Raw genomic sequence first — 16,400 nt, 5'->3', positions numbered from 1 at the left:
TGGCAGGATCTAATGGGAATACGTAGAGGAAAGACACTGTTGCTAAGAGCCATTAAACCCAAAGTACGAGTCAGCTACGCAAGATGGAGAAAAGGTGGGTGCTACAGTCAGAGACTGGCATGGAGAGTTTTGAAAACCTGAGTACCATGGTGGGAACAGATGACCATTCCAGAGGCCCTTCATGATTATTTGAGTTCTCCGTTTTTGGGAGGACTCAGACAATCATGGATCAGTCAGCTTGTCTCTGACACTCAAAAAGATAGCAAAGCAAATTACTGGGCAATCAACTGATAACCAGCTGGAACTGGTCCAGGTCCCGAACTATAACCTCCAATTGAAGCACAGGCCATGAAATCAATTTTAATCATTAATCACCATAACAATGCCTGCTTATTATTAGCCTGATGATGAATTGCACAGCAAGCAACTAAAAGTTGTGTAGTACCCCAAGGTCTGAAAAGTTTGTGACTTATTGGTATGGAAAAGAAAAATTAGATAATTATGATTTTGGATTTATCAAATGGCAGTCACATAAAGTTTTATAACATTTTTATCTGAGAGTTAACTGGCTTCAGTAAGGCTCTTGTTAGTATCCCTCATGCCATTGCCTTACGCAAATTAAAGAGATAATGTCTAGATGGAATCAACACAACTGTTTCCAACTGTTGTTTAAAAACAAACAAACAAAAACAAACAAACAAACAAAAAAACCCACCTCACACTTATTCAAGGTGTAGTCATCAAAAGTTTAGAAAAAGATTGTGAACAGATTTCAAACAACGTACTGTAAGTGAGTAAAGTGATTTGTCTTCAGCCTAGCTCCAGCCTAGCATTTTATTTAAGAACTCTGATGATGGTACAGATAACATAGTAATGAAATTTGTGGATGACATCAGACTGGAAGAAATTGTGAGTACTGAAAAAGAGGGCTATACTTAACATGATCTCACATTTAGAAACTGTCTAAATCTGTGCAATTAAATTCAATAAAAATAAATGTAAAACCCTAAATGTAGGAAGAAGAAAGCCCATCAAATGCAGAAATACAAAAAGGGAGATGAACTGTCTAAATAAATAACCACGCTGCAGACAATCTGAGAGAGAAGATCAGGCCACTTATTAAATGAGTACTATAAGTGCAGAAAAAAGGGGAAGTTATTTCTATTTATTTAAGCCAATGACAGTGTTAAAGCTGATGTACACACTAAGAATACCACAGAGGAATATGCAATCACATTGAAAAGGCTCCAAAAGAAAGCAGTGAGAATGCTCGATATTTTGTGAAGGATGATCCACCTGGTAGGACTGAAAAAAGTGGTGTCCAGATTCCAAAAGAGATGAGTGAGGGGAGACAGAGCAGTTGTCCCCAGCTATGTAAAAAACAGCAAGCCATAAAGAAATCAGTGAGCATTTCATCTCCATAAATGGAAAAAAAGCAATCTTCTTAAAATAAAGTACAAATTATTTAATAAGCAATTGGGAAAAATGTTCCCACTTTGCAGGCAATGGGACACTGGAAGAAGTTATCTGGTGATGATACCACAGTGATGAGAACACGCAGGCACTGCAGTGAAGACTACCGAGAAGTACCAGGTGGCAACAGCTGGGCAGCTGCAAGCCTTTTACAGGGCAGAAGTGGCACCAGCAGCATTAACAACTGTTGCAGCTCTAACAGCTCAATAGAGCTACCATATGGGTACCTGTTGTCCATCTATCTGTCTGTTCCACCTCCCCCTCCCCTTCTTTTCCTTTTTTTTTTTTTTTTTTTTTTTAGGAGAAAGCGGACACACCACCTGAAAACATGTAGATCTGGGGGAGGTATTTTACCACAAAAGTCACTGTGGAATTCACAGTTAGTCAGTATTCACATGGTATGTTGCAAGATCGTATAAACCTAGAGAAAGGTGGGAGATGATTGCAGCCTAAGGCTCTCCCGGGTTTTTTAGATCCTCAGTTGCTCCACAGTGTTGGAGCAAAATAATGTTCGTTGGAATTCATTACTTCACTCTGAATTGATGTGGCCCTTCATGAATGATGATGCAGTACTCCTTGGTGCAAATCTTGAAAAAGCTAGAGCTCACCAGACTTTCTGATCAAATATGACTGCAAGGGAGCCAAAAAAAAATATACCAGTGCTGTTCTGCTTAATCAGAATTTTGCCAGTGTCTGCCCCACTCGTCGATACAATCCTCCAGCAATTCTCCTGAATTACTGAAAAAAATGTTGAAACATAGCCTTCATTTCAAAAATACTCTCCAGTGCAAAGTGTACAATTTGTATAATATATTAAACCAATACTGCAACTGAAGTAACAGACTGTGCCTGTGGGTTTTTAAAATTAAATCAACTTATAGGTCAAATTTGAGATGTGTTTCAGTACAGAGCTCATTGCAGAGTTGGGGACCTGGAGGTTTGGCATACTGTTTGGGCCTAGATGAGGGAAAGGAAGGTAACATTGTCATTTACTTTTTCTCTCTAACATGTTATACTGTGGTTGAACAGTGCCAGGCTCTATAATTAAAATGATATGAATACACATAATGCAAGGAGCTAGTTCTGTAGTTCTTTGAAATATGTTTAAAAGCAGAGACAATAAGGATTTTGCTAGTACAGATATCACTAGTACAGATATATGAAAACATGAACACAGAATGAGGGACTTGCAGAGAAAAGAAAACAGAAAGAGAATAGTTTTAAAGATCATATATTAATTGGAAAACAGAAGGTTCATAATAAGAAAAAAAAATCTTAAAAGTATACTTCATACACCTGCCAGTCCAGTTATCCAAAGAAAATTAAACATGTACTAGACTGAGGTATGAAGAGTAAATTTCAACACCCTGACAATCTCTTTCAGCAGACTCTGAGGAATAGTGAGCTGTCTTCTGCAAGAGCTGCCTACATAATATGACATCAAGAAAAGATGAAAAAAATGAAATAAAAAGGGACTATAGGAACACCCTCCAGGGATGGAGAAACATTTGCATTTAAATATATATAGGTGGGAGAATCATAAAGTAAAACAGTGAAAAGTTTGGCTTAACAGGTAAAATATTCATCCTTAGCTACCCTGAGAAGTAATCCCTTTCATCTGTTGCTGGTGCAAAAGCTTCTTAGCTAGCTTTTGTTCTTTTTCTGAGCTTTCAACATGCAACTTCTCTAGTTAAAACTGAAAAACAAAGAACCAAAATTCTGGAAGAGAAAAAGCCATCAACTACCTACCCCTCTCCTCCACTCCCACACACAAACACACAGAGTTTTGGGCAGCAATCCAGATCTTTAACTAGCAAATATGGGAATCTTGCTTAGAAGTTCTTCTCTTGCTGCCAGTGGAACTGCCTGTTCTTCTTTTAAGTTTATAATTAGTCCTTAAGGCACCAGAGGCCGGCTTGGTTACTCACTGTTTATAGCAGTGGCTGATCTGAACTAGCAGCTAATTGGCGACTCAGGTAGGCTGTGTGTCCTTTGGTACGCTCCTTCTTAGGGGTCTACCACGTTAAGTCTGTATCAACTAAGGCAATAACAATCCTATTCAAGACAGCTGAAATTTAACCACAATTTTCTCAAAAGAGATGGTGCAGGAACAAAGAGAGAAGTCTAGGAGGGGAAATTTACTTCATTACAGTGGCAGCTTGTTACATAGAAAAACAGGCAAGAGGTCACTTTTTATTTTTGTCCCAGGTCATGTATGCCATTCATTCAGTGGAGATTTTTCACTGCAGCTCAGCTTTGCTGTTTCTCCCTCAGGAAGAGACATAAGCATACAAGTAACAATACTAATACTACTAATAAGAAATATTTTCTAATCCTAACAGTGGAGGAAAAGGACAACCATACTTTCTTGCCATGCAAAGAAACAGAAGACTTAGGATGTGGCCAAGATGAACCACGCTTTTATGTGCTTTTTAATCACTGTCTTCTGTGGATAATATGCAAAATATGACATTTGAGAAGAGATTGTACGTTGTTTACTGGTTGCCTATTGCAATTGGAGTGTTTGTAGGTGTGAAACTTGAATGTTTCATGTGGAACTTGAATGTTTCACTGGTACCTCCTGGAAAACAAGCTATATAAATTACTCTTATCTGTCATTTTAGTATAGGCTTAAAATGATCATGAGAGTTTATATATGCAATACAAAGTTTCTAATGAATATTTCACATGATGCTTATTAGCAATGCTAACAGAAGATAAATTTGTGAAATTGTGTGAAAATGTTTTTTTTTTTTTTTTTTTTTTTTTTTTTAATGTACCCATTGACTTAAAATCTGACGGCATTATAAACACAAATCTTTCATTCTGAAGGGATTACCCTCAATTTATCTAAGGATAATTTTCCATGGTAGTGTCAAGAGAACTTTCTGTGTGAGCTAAAGTTCAAATTAGGGCCTCCCTAAATGTTCATTTGAACAGAGAGGGCTGAAGAACAGCCTTCTAACAAATGTCCCCTGATCTCTACAGAAGACTCTATCAGTATTCTTGGGCAATACTTTGTGACTGTGCTTAGTTCTTTGTTTGTTTGTTTGTTTCTTACTAAACAGTTTTAATGGCTTCCAAAATCCTGGATCATCTACAACAAAAAGGGCAATTTCAAAAGCATTAGTGATCACATGTGCTAGTTTTTATACTGTGACTGAAATGTAATAAAACAGCATCAGTGTGTCCTTCTGTTTGTTTGTTTGTTTGTTTGTTTGGTCTGCACAGTCCTACCAACTCAAAACAAGCTGATTATGGCATAAAGGTAAGGATTTATCTTTCAGCTCATGCATATCACCTGAGCTTCACAAAGACTTCATTACAAAAGTGCTACTGTAATAATGGTAGTTTTTTTAAAAAACCATAATCATACTAGTTGGCATGCTTTGTTTCCACTTTCCCCCTAAACAACAATTATTAATAGTAAGTGAAAGAAGGTCAGACATTGGAGATAAACATAAAGAGCACTTAAAAGTTATTCTCACGGATTTATTTATTTATTTATTTATTTATTTATTTTTTCTATGACAATGTTGGTTGTTTCGTCACTTTTTTTTCTTTCCAAGATCAAGGTTGTTGTTTTCATCAAGAAGAATGTGTATTTTGTATCTTTCATGACTGACTTCAAATTCACAACATATTCCAGATGAGTCTTTCACACTGTAATAATGTAATTGTTTCAAGGCCAATGGAGGAGATGATGAAAAAAAACATAGAATTGGAATAATAATAATAATAAGTTAATATTTTGGCCCCTCATTTCCTAGGAATACTGATTTGTAGAGCTTCAGTGTGACCTTTCTGTGGGTGACCTTTCATTTGTTTCATGAGGAAGCAGCAGAGCCCTGCTGTGATGCTGCTAATGGCATAATGTAGGACTTACGCTCATATTGTTAGACTGGCATCTTCAAGTCCTCTTCTTTTGGCCTGTGCTACCACAACTCAGTCTGGAAGATGCTGCTAGGTCCTATTGTAGATGTAAGCTCTTTACGACCCAGTATTAATGGGAAGCTCATAATGCTGATGATTACCTAACTTCTGCCTCTCAGTTATGCCTAAAAGCAGTGATTGATATTGGAGCTCGCTATTGGGATAAAACATATAAACATACAAATTGTGCCCCACCAAGCTAACACACTAGATCAGTAAGAAAAATAAAAACCTGGAGCTTTTTTTCTTTTTTTTTTTTTTTTTTTTTTTTTTCCCCAGTTATTTCTTATAAAAATTAATTTTTTTCTTTATGGCTTTAAATTTAAAGGAAAAAAAATGGATCTTCTATTAGAGCTGTGTACCTGAAAGCCTTGGCACAATTGCAAGTACATGGGGAGGTACTGCCATTTTTAGAACAGACAATTTTGATTTCAACAGAATCCAGAGCAATAACTAAGATACATGTGAAAGATGAATCTTCTGCTCACACTCTTATACATAATAAAGTCCTAAGAATTTTGCACATTAACAACAATGTTGTTAAAAAGAATATAATTTTCTATCTGTTGCCTATTGCTAGAGGTACAAATTTTATAGAAATTATGCTATACACACTCACATACACACATTGAGATGATGTATCACGAAAACTGCATTTCATTTCTTGATTCACCTGTAAAATGTCAAGCTTCGGAAAAGCTTAAATATTATTCTAGCTGTGTTCTGGACATGAGATTTTGTTATTATAATGATTGTAAAGCTCATCTCATGTGACTACTGAAATAAAATATACTCTTGCCAAATTCAGATTGCTTGACTTTAGGGAAAAATATTAATACTGAGACCAGGTGTGCTAACTATTCAATAAAAAATCCCCAGGTCATTATTATTGGAGTTAGGAAACAGCATGCCTCATCACATGCAAGTGTTGCTCTACAAAGGTCGATAGAAAAAATGCTGTTGAAGTTTTTTGTTTTGTTTTGTTTTGTTTTGTTTTGGTGAATTTGGCCCAACAGCTGGTTTATTCCTGTATCTAATCTGCTGTAACTGCATTCTTGGTGGCAAGCATTTAGGATGGGTATGATAACCAGTAAGCACTTTTCAGAGGGTAGAATTTACCTACTGCTACAAACAACAATATAGTTCTGTCTGTTTTTTCAAATTAAAAAAAAAGGTAATCAAGTTAGAATAGAAATAAAGACAGCAATGCTCAGCTATGCTCATGTGCAATAGTTTTAATGACCCTAAAACCTAAAATAGGTTTTATTATTTTTTTTTAAATGAACTACAACATTAAATATACTTATTTGCTGAAAATCATGTCTGAAAATTAAAAATGCCTGGAAACGTAAAATAAGGAATGTTCATATGTAGAAACTGGTGGATGTAAAGATGTTTCTCTTTTGCAACTTCACCTTTTTTTGTGTGTAAATTTAGCATTTCCTGTGCCATAAAAACAGAACCTCATCACAGACTGCAGCTGACTTCCCAATGCATGTAAATGTTTGAAGTCTGAGAGTGACATGAGATTTTTGAAACAGATTCTAAATGCAGCTTTTGTGCAAAGCCTAAGGTCCATTTCTGGCTCATCTTCCAGAGATAAACCAAAACTTACAGTATTCTAATCATGCAGCACAGATTATCATGTCTGGCTTAGTGACTGCACAGATATATGTATGGTATAAATCCAGTTTTCAACAGCTGTTATAGAAAATAGCTGTATTTTAAAGACAATTTGAATACCCAGTCAGATGAAGAGATTACCTTCCAGCTAACAACAGCTGTCAATAACATCTTTCTCCACAGTAACAACATTCTGCTTGCATGGCCAAATGTTCTCCAAAGGCTTTGTTTCTACAGAGTTTGTTTGCTGATAAGTGGCTGCTATTACCTTGGTTCTATAACAGGCAGACCACTCCAGAAAAGGTAATCATAAAATTTAGGGTAAACAGTCCAAAAGTAAATCACTGCAAGTAAACAAGGTCATCAGCATCCTTGAAAAGTAGGAAGAGGGCATTTTCTTACTCTTTCTATTCTACTTCCAAAAAGTTCCTTTTTTTTTTTTTTGGGGGGGGGCGGGCAATACTAAAGTCTTTTGCACAGATTACCATAAGAAAGGTCTGTGCAGTTAGTCTTTGTAATGGACAACAAGATGTCAAATTTAATAAGAATGTTCTGAATAATCTTATCTTTGAAAAAATGAATGGATACTTACAAACATCTCAGCACTATGAATTTATATCCTATGGCATAATCTTGATATATAATGTTGATTACTTCCTAAACTCCCTCCTGTAATGGATTTACAATGCACCTCTGTTAGAACCAGCATTCACAGTTCCCACCAGGATCAAGAACTTCTAAAGGATTCATATGGTGTTGCGTGGACACACGTGGTTTTGTGAATTGTTTTTCATTAACTCTGTGCTTGTACAAGCTATGACAGCTTGCAATCTAATCTGAGTCTATAACACGTTTATGGGAATTTGAGAAAAACATTATAGCCATGTTCTTCTTTACCTGCAGTTGTCTCTCTTGTGGCCTCCAGCTAGGTTCTAGCTCATATGGTCTACAGCACAGCTCACTCCCAGGTGCAGCCTGGTCGTGTGGATGCATACAGGCTTTGATATAGTTGAACTTAAATGCAACAGCTATTAATGCCAGAATGTTAAATGCAAATCAGCTGATACTGGTTATATTATACATAGTGACCAGCCAAACTGCACCACCTACGTTTGTCATTTGCTCAAGCATGGCTGTAAAACACGTTTAGAAGCACTGCACTGATGTAGATTTAGTCTAGTTTGACTACTCACTAGAAACACCCTAGCAAAGGCAAATGAATTATCTTTAGGGCTGATGAAAAGATAAACTCACAGGCATTAAGAAGTTCCCTCTATTTAAATGCGGAACTATTTACTATAGACAGGATCCCTGCCAAGCCTGCTTTAATATTTTTGACTATGTGGTAGATTAAGGTCATTGTTCCTGTAGGTTACATCTGCCCCTTGGAGTGGAAGAGTACCTGTAAACGTGTCCCAAATAAGAGAGATGGGATATTATACCAAAGGAAATAGCCATCTAATGGATGTTGCTTAGTCTTTCACATGCAGTGAGCAGTCATAGCTGATTCAACAGGGATGAAACTGTGGTCTGAACTCCTCCTCAATTTTTCTGCTCACTCAGATTGTCCAGAACCCAGGAAGTAGTGAGATGGGAGGTAAAGAGCCTACTTGCAGAGGCTGCAGCAGGGACTGGCCTTTGTGAATAACACATGAAGGAGCAGAATTCCCTGTCATCTCTCTTTCCTCAACCCCTGCTTTAGATGCATGTACAATTTATTCCTTGTGCTGAATACAAATCCAGAAGACACAAAGACAATGATACCTTAAAAAAAAATAAAATAAAATAAAAAATAGGGCAAATCAGCTTGCAGTAAGTCAGGAAGAAAGGAGTGACCTTTCCTGGGAAGAAGTAACACTTAAGAAATCAGATCTTTTATATGTATTAAGGAAACATGTCTAAAGCCGATGAATTATGTGATGGATGAGCAGACTGTGAGGTAGTTTGAGAATGGGCTGAACGGCTGGGCCCAGAGGAGGCTCAGTGGCCTGTAGTAGTCTAGCTGGAGGTCAGTAATGAGCAGTGTACCCCAAGGGTCAATGCTGCATCCAATCCTGTCTAACATCCTCATTAATGATCTAGGCAACAGATGTTGTCTAGGTGCTGGACCCCCCAGTAAAAGAGAGACATGGGCATACTGGAGAGTCCAACAAAGTGCTGAAGGGACTGGGGCACCTTTCCTATTAGGAGAGGCTGAGAGAGCTGGGACTGTTCAGCCTCAAGAAGTGGAGGCTCAGGGGGGATCTTATCAATGCCTACAAATATCTGAAGGAAAGGTGCAAAGAGGACAGAGCCAGGCTTTGTGGAGTATCCCTCCTTAGAAATATTCATTGCTCTGAATATGGTCCTGGGCACTCTGCCTGAGTGTGGAGGGGTTGGACCAGATGATCCAGATGAATATAAAAGTTAATTAAAGGTGAAAACAGTGTAGTGATAACCTCAAAAGATAACTGCCCAAATATTCCCTATAGCTAAATTAAAAGGCTGTCAAACAAAACTTACATGCAGAAGCTAGATGATAGCCTGTTCTTTATGCTCCCTGCATGTGCAAATCAAAGTAATTTCAGTCATCTTCTCATTTAATTTCATGGAAGTCTATGAAAACTGTCCTTTTAATATAAACTGTTAGTAAGAAGCTGTTACATATAAGATACAAAACTTATGTACATGCCATTTTTATCTTTAATTTGTTGTTACTGCTTAATATTCTTCACGCAAAATACAAAACCACTACCATTTCACACATGTAGTACATAAAAAGCAATCTGTTGCCATAGTAATTACAGATTAGATTTTTTTAGCTTCTCTTAAAAGCCATACTTACATGTATATTTATGCTTTGGATCTCAGACTAATTCAGACAGATTACTATTTGATTGCTTGAACAAACTCTTTTGAATATAAGCTTGCAAGGGCTTATTACTCAGACTTATCATCACTCAGATTCCCATTGTGCAACTCATTTGAGTAAAACAAGATTCAGAGCTTTGATCAAGCGTGCTTTCCCTTGTGACTCTCTTTCCTGAATTAGGTTGACTCAGTAAAAATGAATACAGGATTTTTAATACTACCACTGTCCTGACAGTACATATGTTTAGACAACGGTTCAGAGGTCATATTTGATAAGAAGTAGATAACAAGTAGCTTTTAAAATTTTAGAAGCCATGAATGTGTGTTTTAGGCTTACAGCAAAAACCTGGTCTTAACTATTAACATACTGTTATTTTATTGAGGTTTCTATCATGTACTGCTTTATGTAAAAAACTGACTAGGACAATTTACCACAGTTTTTGAAAAGTTCATCTTTATACTTGCCACATGAGCCTGCTGTACATACAGAATATAAAAGGATTGAGGATCTCTCTGCAGCTTGTTGAATATATTTAAAGTAAAATGAACAAAAAAAATAATGAAAAGAAATATCTTGACCTATGCAATGAAGTCTGGAAAACTATTCTAAATAATTATCAGTTTATTATATCCATTCAGTAAGAGTACTGTAGAAATTCAATCAAAAGATACATGCTTCAATCCCATCAAGGTGATACAGGGAACGGAAATCTGCTGTCAGAATAGGTAGGAAATGGCCTGTTCTGCCACTGAGACCATTTTGCGCTGTACCTGACCCCTCTGCACTAGCTTTTGCTATTTAAGGTAATTTCTTCTGAACCTTCAGACATAAGACTTTGTACAATACAAGAGGTTAAGCTGGCTTTATTGTGTCCAGTAGGAGTACTTTTAATGTACTGTTGTTTTTAGTGTAAAGTAGAGTTCATGGTACTATTTGAGAATGAGATAAGGTTTTGACTGTAATCTTATATTTTATTTCTAATAGGATTTCTTTACCCAAAGATTTGCCTTAATATATATTTTAAATATAGATCTACGACTCTAAACTCATCCTTAAGTGTACTTCTTAAAATTTAAAAGAATTAAAAAAAAATGTTTGGCAACTGGACAATTTCAAGAACACAGGAATTAAATGGTAGAACTAAATACTAAAAATGTTTTGTATCACTTGCAAACGCAAACATTGGTGGTCTGTGGAGAGTTCAGAAGCATGTCTATTGCGAGGATTTTAAATTGCATGGGTCACATGACTGGAAGTTAAGTGATATGTTAAGGGGTTGTAGTGCTGCTCTTCATAGCTTTCTGTTTTGTAATGTATCTGTTGAAATGTGTTGATTGTATGGGTAGGTGCCTAAAGCAGAATTTGCTTCACTTGAAGTCAAAACAAAGTACTACTACTGAAAGATCTGTGTGGAAGATAAAATAATAAACTACACTAGCTAAATAAAAGTAATAAAAATAGAAATCTCTTTTAGTGAATGTTTTGTTTATCCTAACCCACTGCTAAGGCAAGCTGCTTAAAATTCAGCTTGTATTGCCTCTCAGACATATATTGCTCAATTGCTACATGTTAGAGCCCACACTTTCGCCAATGATTAGTTGCTTTCTTCAGCACTTTAATAATTTTTTATCAACTCTCTTGGTTTCTGTTTAGAAATTTTGTGATTGAAATGTAGAAACATTTACAACATGCAGTCCAGGTACATTCAAATTATTATCTAGGAGTTACTTAATTCAGCATGGACAATCAGCTTTTTCATGTTCCACGGTGGCTTCTGAAAACTATGGACCCCTAGCACTCTCAGACAGCACCAAAAAAATCTCCCAGTAGTGCACAGTAAGGAGGGTTTTCTTCCCCTTCCTTTGCCCTGTGCAGGAAGCCATTTGGAAAGACAGGTATAGCTTTAAGTGATACCTTTATACGTTCTTTGAAATGAAGTCTAAGCTGTACATGAATTTAATTTCTCATGTAATAGTAATAAATATTATTTTAATGGGATGTTTTCTGTGGTCTTGCCCAGTTTTCAGCCGCTCAGCTCTAGGTATTACACAAGTAAGTTTTAAGAATGTTGCCTAGCATGAGGGACACTAATTTAAGGGCTTGCTCCTTCACTGCATATAAGATGAACATTGTTATATATAAAAGTTATCCCATTAAAACAGAAGGAACTACTCACACATGCGTGCATTAAGAACATATGTGCAAGTCTTTGCAGGATTAAAAAAGGCAGGAAGCAACAGGTTGGGGCAACAAACACAGGATGGGTGGAAGGAAAAATAAAGTGATAGGAAGACAGGGTTATGTGGGCAGGTTATATATGCAGCCTACAAATCCGTACTTATTTTAAAGCCTGATTTTAAAGTTTGACCTTATTTTAAACAATTATGATGCTTGTAATATAACAGTAATTCCTGAAGCATCTGCAACCCCATTGCACATGATCAAGGACTCATGCTAACTTTAAATCATGGCACCAGAGCACTAACACAACATTTTGGATTATGCCACTGCTAATTTTTTACAGAGCAGTGTTCAGCACAGCTTGCAGGATGGTTGGATACCTATCATGCTTTCCATGAACACGAAAGGCTCACCTGTAAGACCATGGAGGCAGCCAGTGTTGTACTGAGGAACCAGTAAAACTCTACTGGTCCTCAATGAAAACTGCATAGCTTAGTCAAGTCACTGGTGAGAGAAAGAGCAAGAAAGAGAAGAGCTTGCATATGTATTGGTAGTGGATGGAGAGTAATTATACAGACAATGTAATAACTCCTGTAAATGATGCCTTGCCAGTAATGACCACCTTTCATTAAGAGTTGTATTTTGAAGAAGTAAGCTCAGGAACTCTGAAGAAAGGGGAACAAAATTTTATAGCTGTAGAACAGCCTTTTGTGTACAGACAAGTAAATTTAGACAGTGACTTAACAGTCCTCTTATTTTGAAGATTCCTTTCAAAAAAAAAAAAAAAAAGGCTAAAAAAGCTTCTTGTGAAAAATACTACTCTACAGTCAGTAAAACAAACCACATTTGGGTCATGCAAAAATGGCTTGTCCTTCTGAAGAAAGGGAAACATGATGTTCTGCTAGCAAATACACATCATTCCTACCAAAGTGTAAAAGAGAATATTCTTACTTGCCAAACAAACATGCAGGTTTTTAAAATGGAATTGCAGCCAGAACATGATGAGTAACAAATTTAACATTTGACTTACTACCAAAAATACTGAATATTTTGCTATCAGATCAAAATAAAAATAAAAATAAAATCCAAATGGTTTCATTTCACAACAGTTCTTACTAGTGAAACTTTTGTCAGCCCTTGTGGAACAATGCCAGATTAATTGGTATGACTGCACTCCTTTGCAAGGCTTTAGTCACACAGATGAACAGTGACCATCACCACAGCTGGGAAAAGCTGCCAGAAAGCTGACCCTAAAAATAGGAAGAAAAAAAAAATAATCCAAGCCCTCTAAATATCAGCCAGTTACAGTATATTTAAACAAGCCTCCAAATGGTCAGAAAACATGGCAGGACCCCACAGGGAACCGCTTATCTGATGGCTTCTCAATATGATATCTCACCCTTGTGTATATTCCCCATAAATTTAAAATGAATTCTTAAGGGACAAGGAAAGGTACACTGATGTGTACTCTGCCATGGGAAAGGCATATCACAGTGGAGCTAATTTTATCCTCTGTAACTGAAAACCCCAAGTCTTCCAATAACTTGCTGGGGAGGTGGAGTTTCTGTGCATACTTTTCTCTCTGGCTCAGAGATTGGCCTTATCCTCAGTTTATATTACCATTGTGCTATTTGCTCTTTACGTGTCAGCAAACTCAGTTACCTTGTACTTACATCAACACCCTGGAAACAGAGATTTTGTCTCAAACAACAATGCTCTTGAAAAGCTGGCCTGTGTTTTCCTTTAACAGTGTGAAAATAATTGTCTTGCTTTCCTACTGCTGCCACAGAGCAGAGACCAGCTGAGAGTCACCACTTCCCTGGGAAAAGACACTGGAGCCCACCAGACTGCAAGCTCAGAATGTGGTGTTCAACAGCTAACTCACCCACTCGATTCGACGGGGGAGAGAAGGATACATTTATTTCTAATCGGAAGGATTTTTTCTTTTCATAGACGAAAGGGTAAAAGGAAAAAAATAGCGCAGGGAGGGATGCCACCGCAGTACGGACGCCCTACATAAACCAGGTTTGCCAGGTGCGACGATTTCATCCTCAGATCCTTTTGCCGCTGCGTGCAGAGGGGAGAAGGAGGAGGAAGAGGAGCAGGAGGAGAGGGAGGAAGAAGAGGAGCCCCCATCTGCCCTCGGCAGGCGCGGGGGGCGGCGGCAGAGCCCGGCTGCCAGCGGCGGGCAGGCAGCCCCGCGGCCGGGGGGCTCCGTCCCGTCCCATCCCATCCCGTCCCACCGCGGGGGTCTCTCTCTCACCTGTTGATTTTCAGGGCAAACGCCCTCCTCTCTGCGGCGGGCAGAGTCGCCATGCGGCCGCCGAGGAGGGCAGAAGCCGGCTGCACGCACGTCGGGCGCCTGGGTTATTATTTTTTATTATTATTATTATTACTACTACTACTCATTGCATGCTGCGGGCTACGGAGCCGGCGGCCGTCTGACAGCTCTTGGGTGGCAACTTCCGCATTTCACCTTCCTCACCGAAATCGGCCCAAGTGGGAGGGCTCTGCCGCTCGGCACCGACGGCTTCTCGCCCCGCTCCCCCGGGACAGGGGGCTCCGGCGACCCCGCCGCGCCCCGCAGCCCCCGCTCCCGACCCCGCTCCCTCACGGATCCTTCCGAGGGATCCAGAGGGGATCGTTGGAGAAAGCAGGAATTTGACCGGGAGAATTTGCCATGGAGAATTTGCCTCGCACCTGTGGGTGAAGACCTGTGGGAAGTGTTGAGCATCCCTGCCAACACCCCCAGCCCCTTTCACTGGGGAGCCGTGGTGTTGGTGTTGCACACCTACACACTGCCCTTTGCATGCGGGGGAATAGCTGGGGTTGCTTCTCAGTCCCCCCAGCATGGTGACGGAAGGGTTCAGACAGGTGGAGGTGGCAAGGTCGGGAGCACGTTAGGGTCAATACCTGGTTATTGAATACATGCGAGCCACAAGCCACATCTGCAAGGAGGAGCACACCTCACCACAATGAAGCACAGTTTTAAAGTCTGTGAAACCAAGGATTAAGATGTAAATAGATGCCACTTATTGACCTGTGATGATATTTTGCCGATACACACATGCACCCTGGATATATCTCCGTCTTACCCCTTAAGTACTTGACTAGTAAGGAAAACTTACAAATACCAACACCAGATACCAGCTAAGTTTGGCTCTAAGCAGGCACCACTACCGTACTTTTCACCTCCACTTGCAGCTTGACTCTTAAACGGCCATTTTTAGTAAGTATCTTGTGGTTGTGTTGCAAAGCGATGTTTCCTGACTGGTATGCTTCTCTCAGCCTTGGTGCAGATTTCACTGCTTCTGCAAATAAGCAGAACTCGGGCTTCATTGAAAGGGGAAACAGAAGCCAGAAATGGTTTCTGTAAATGAGTTCTGGGATAGCAGAGGCAATTCAGTTTAGGCTGTCTGATCTTTATTAAATCATTGTCTTGGAGACAACATTAGGATTCAGCTGTTGAAAGGCAGTCACAGCTTGTTTCTTCGTTCCCAGTGAGCTGAAGGGTATCTACAGGTAAAAAGAGTAAGTCGACTGAAGCAAGGAATGAAAGAATATCATGCAGTGCAGATCTAAAATTGTGTTACCAACAATTACCTTTGACTCTACAGGATTCACCAATTTTAAGAGCACTGTGAGTACAGGTGGTCGTGAATATGAATGTTAACCCTTCAAAGAGCACTGTCTACATGTCCTTACAGATGGGCTGAAATGCTTAAGAGCTGTAAGATTTAACAACAAGAACAAAAACAACAAAAAACAACAGCAGTAAATAAATGGAAAATGGAAACAAATACAGACGTGTTCAGGGGAAAAACATGCAAAGATCCAAAGCAGAATGAGATCTTGGAAACAGGTTTGAAAAACAGAAAGTACTGAAATCTATGGTTAATACACTGTTATTAACTGGAAAACAATTGCTTTAGGAAGAATACATTAGAAAATTTTTGGACAGAACTTACCCACCACACCCATCCTTTCTTTACGTCACCAAGATAAAGCTAGCGCCACTTACCTACTTGTAATTTCAACTTAGTTATCACTTGGTTACAAATCACTCATAACTGTGATCCGGCATGTGTGTTGGTCTCAAGAAAACTGTTGAGTGTCAGAGATACTGGACGAGGCAAGATAGTGCTTTGCACTGCCTTACTTCTGCGCACTTGGGTGCGTCTGTTGAAACTTGATCACTCCTTCCGAACTCTTTCAAGTGCTGTGGTTTTAATAGATATTCTACTACCATGCAAGAAACTCCAGATGTGCAAACTGCCCTCTGACAGGCCATTTGCAATCTCGTTGTGTCAACAGTGAAAAAACAAGAACAATTAAACCT

The 16,400-nt window shown here is 38.7% G+C and overlaps 1 protein-coding gene across 1 annotated transcript in view; it reads right to left on the bottom strand.

Moving 5' to 3' along the window:
- Positions 1 to 14,521, bottom strand: part of DOCK8 (dedicator of cytokinesis 8) — a 92,520-nt gene extending 77,999 nt beyond the window's left edge. The window contains exon 1 of the mRNA XM_035309080.1: positions 14,325 to 14,521. Within this exon, the coding sequence (XP_035164971.1) occupies positions 14,325 to 14,377 (53 nt within the window). The 5' untranslated portion in view covers positions 14,378 to 14,521. The remainder of the gene's footprint in view (positions 1 to 14,324) is intronic.
- Between the last annotated feature and the right edge of the window lie 1,879 nt (positions 14,522 to 16,400).

Source organism: Oxyura jamaicensis, chromosome Z, assembly GCF_011077185.1.
Source record: "Oxyura jamaicensis isolate SHBP4307 breed ruddy duck chromosome Z, BPBGC_Ojam_1.0, whole genome shotgun sequence".
NCBI classification, from domain to species: Eukaryota; Metazoa; Chordata; class Aves; order Anseriformes; family Anatidae; genus Oxyura; species Oxyura jamaicensis.
This window is presented reverse-complemented; position numbering and strand designations above follow the sequence as displayed.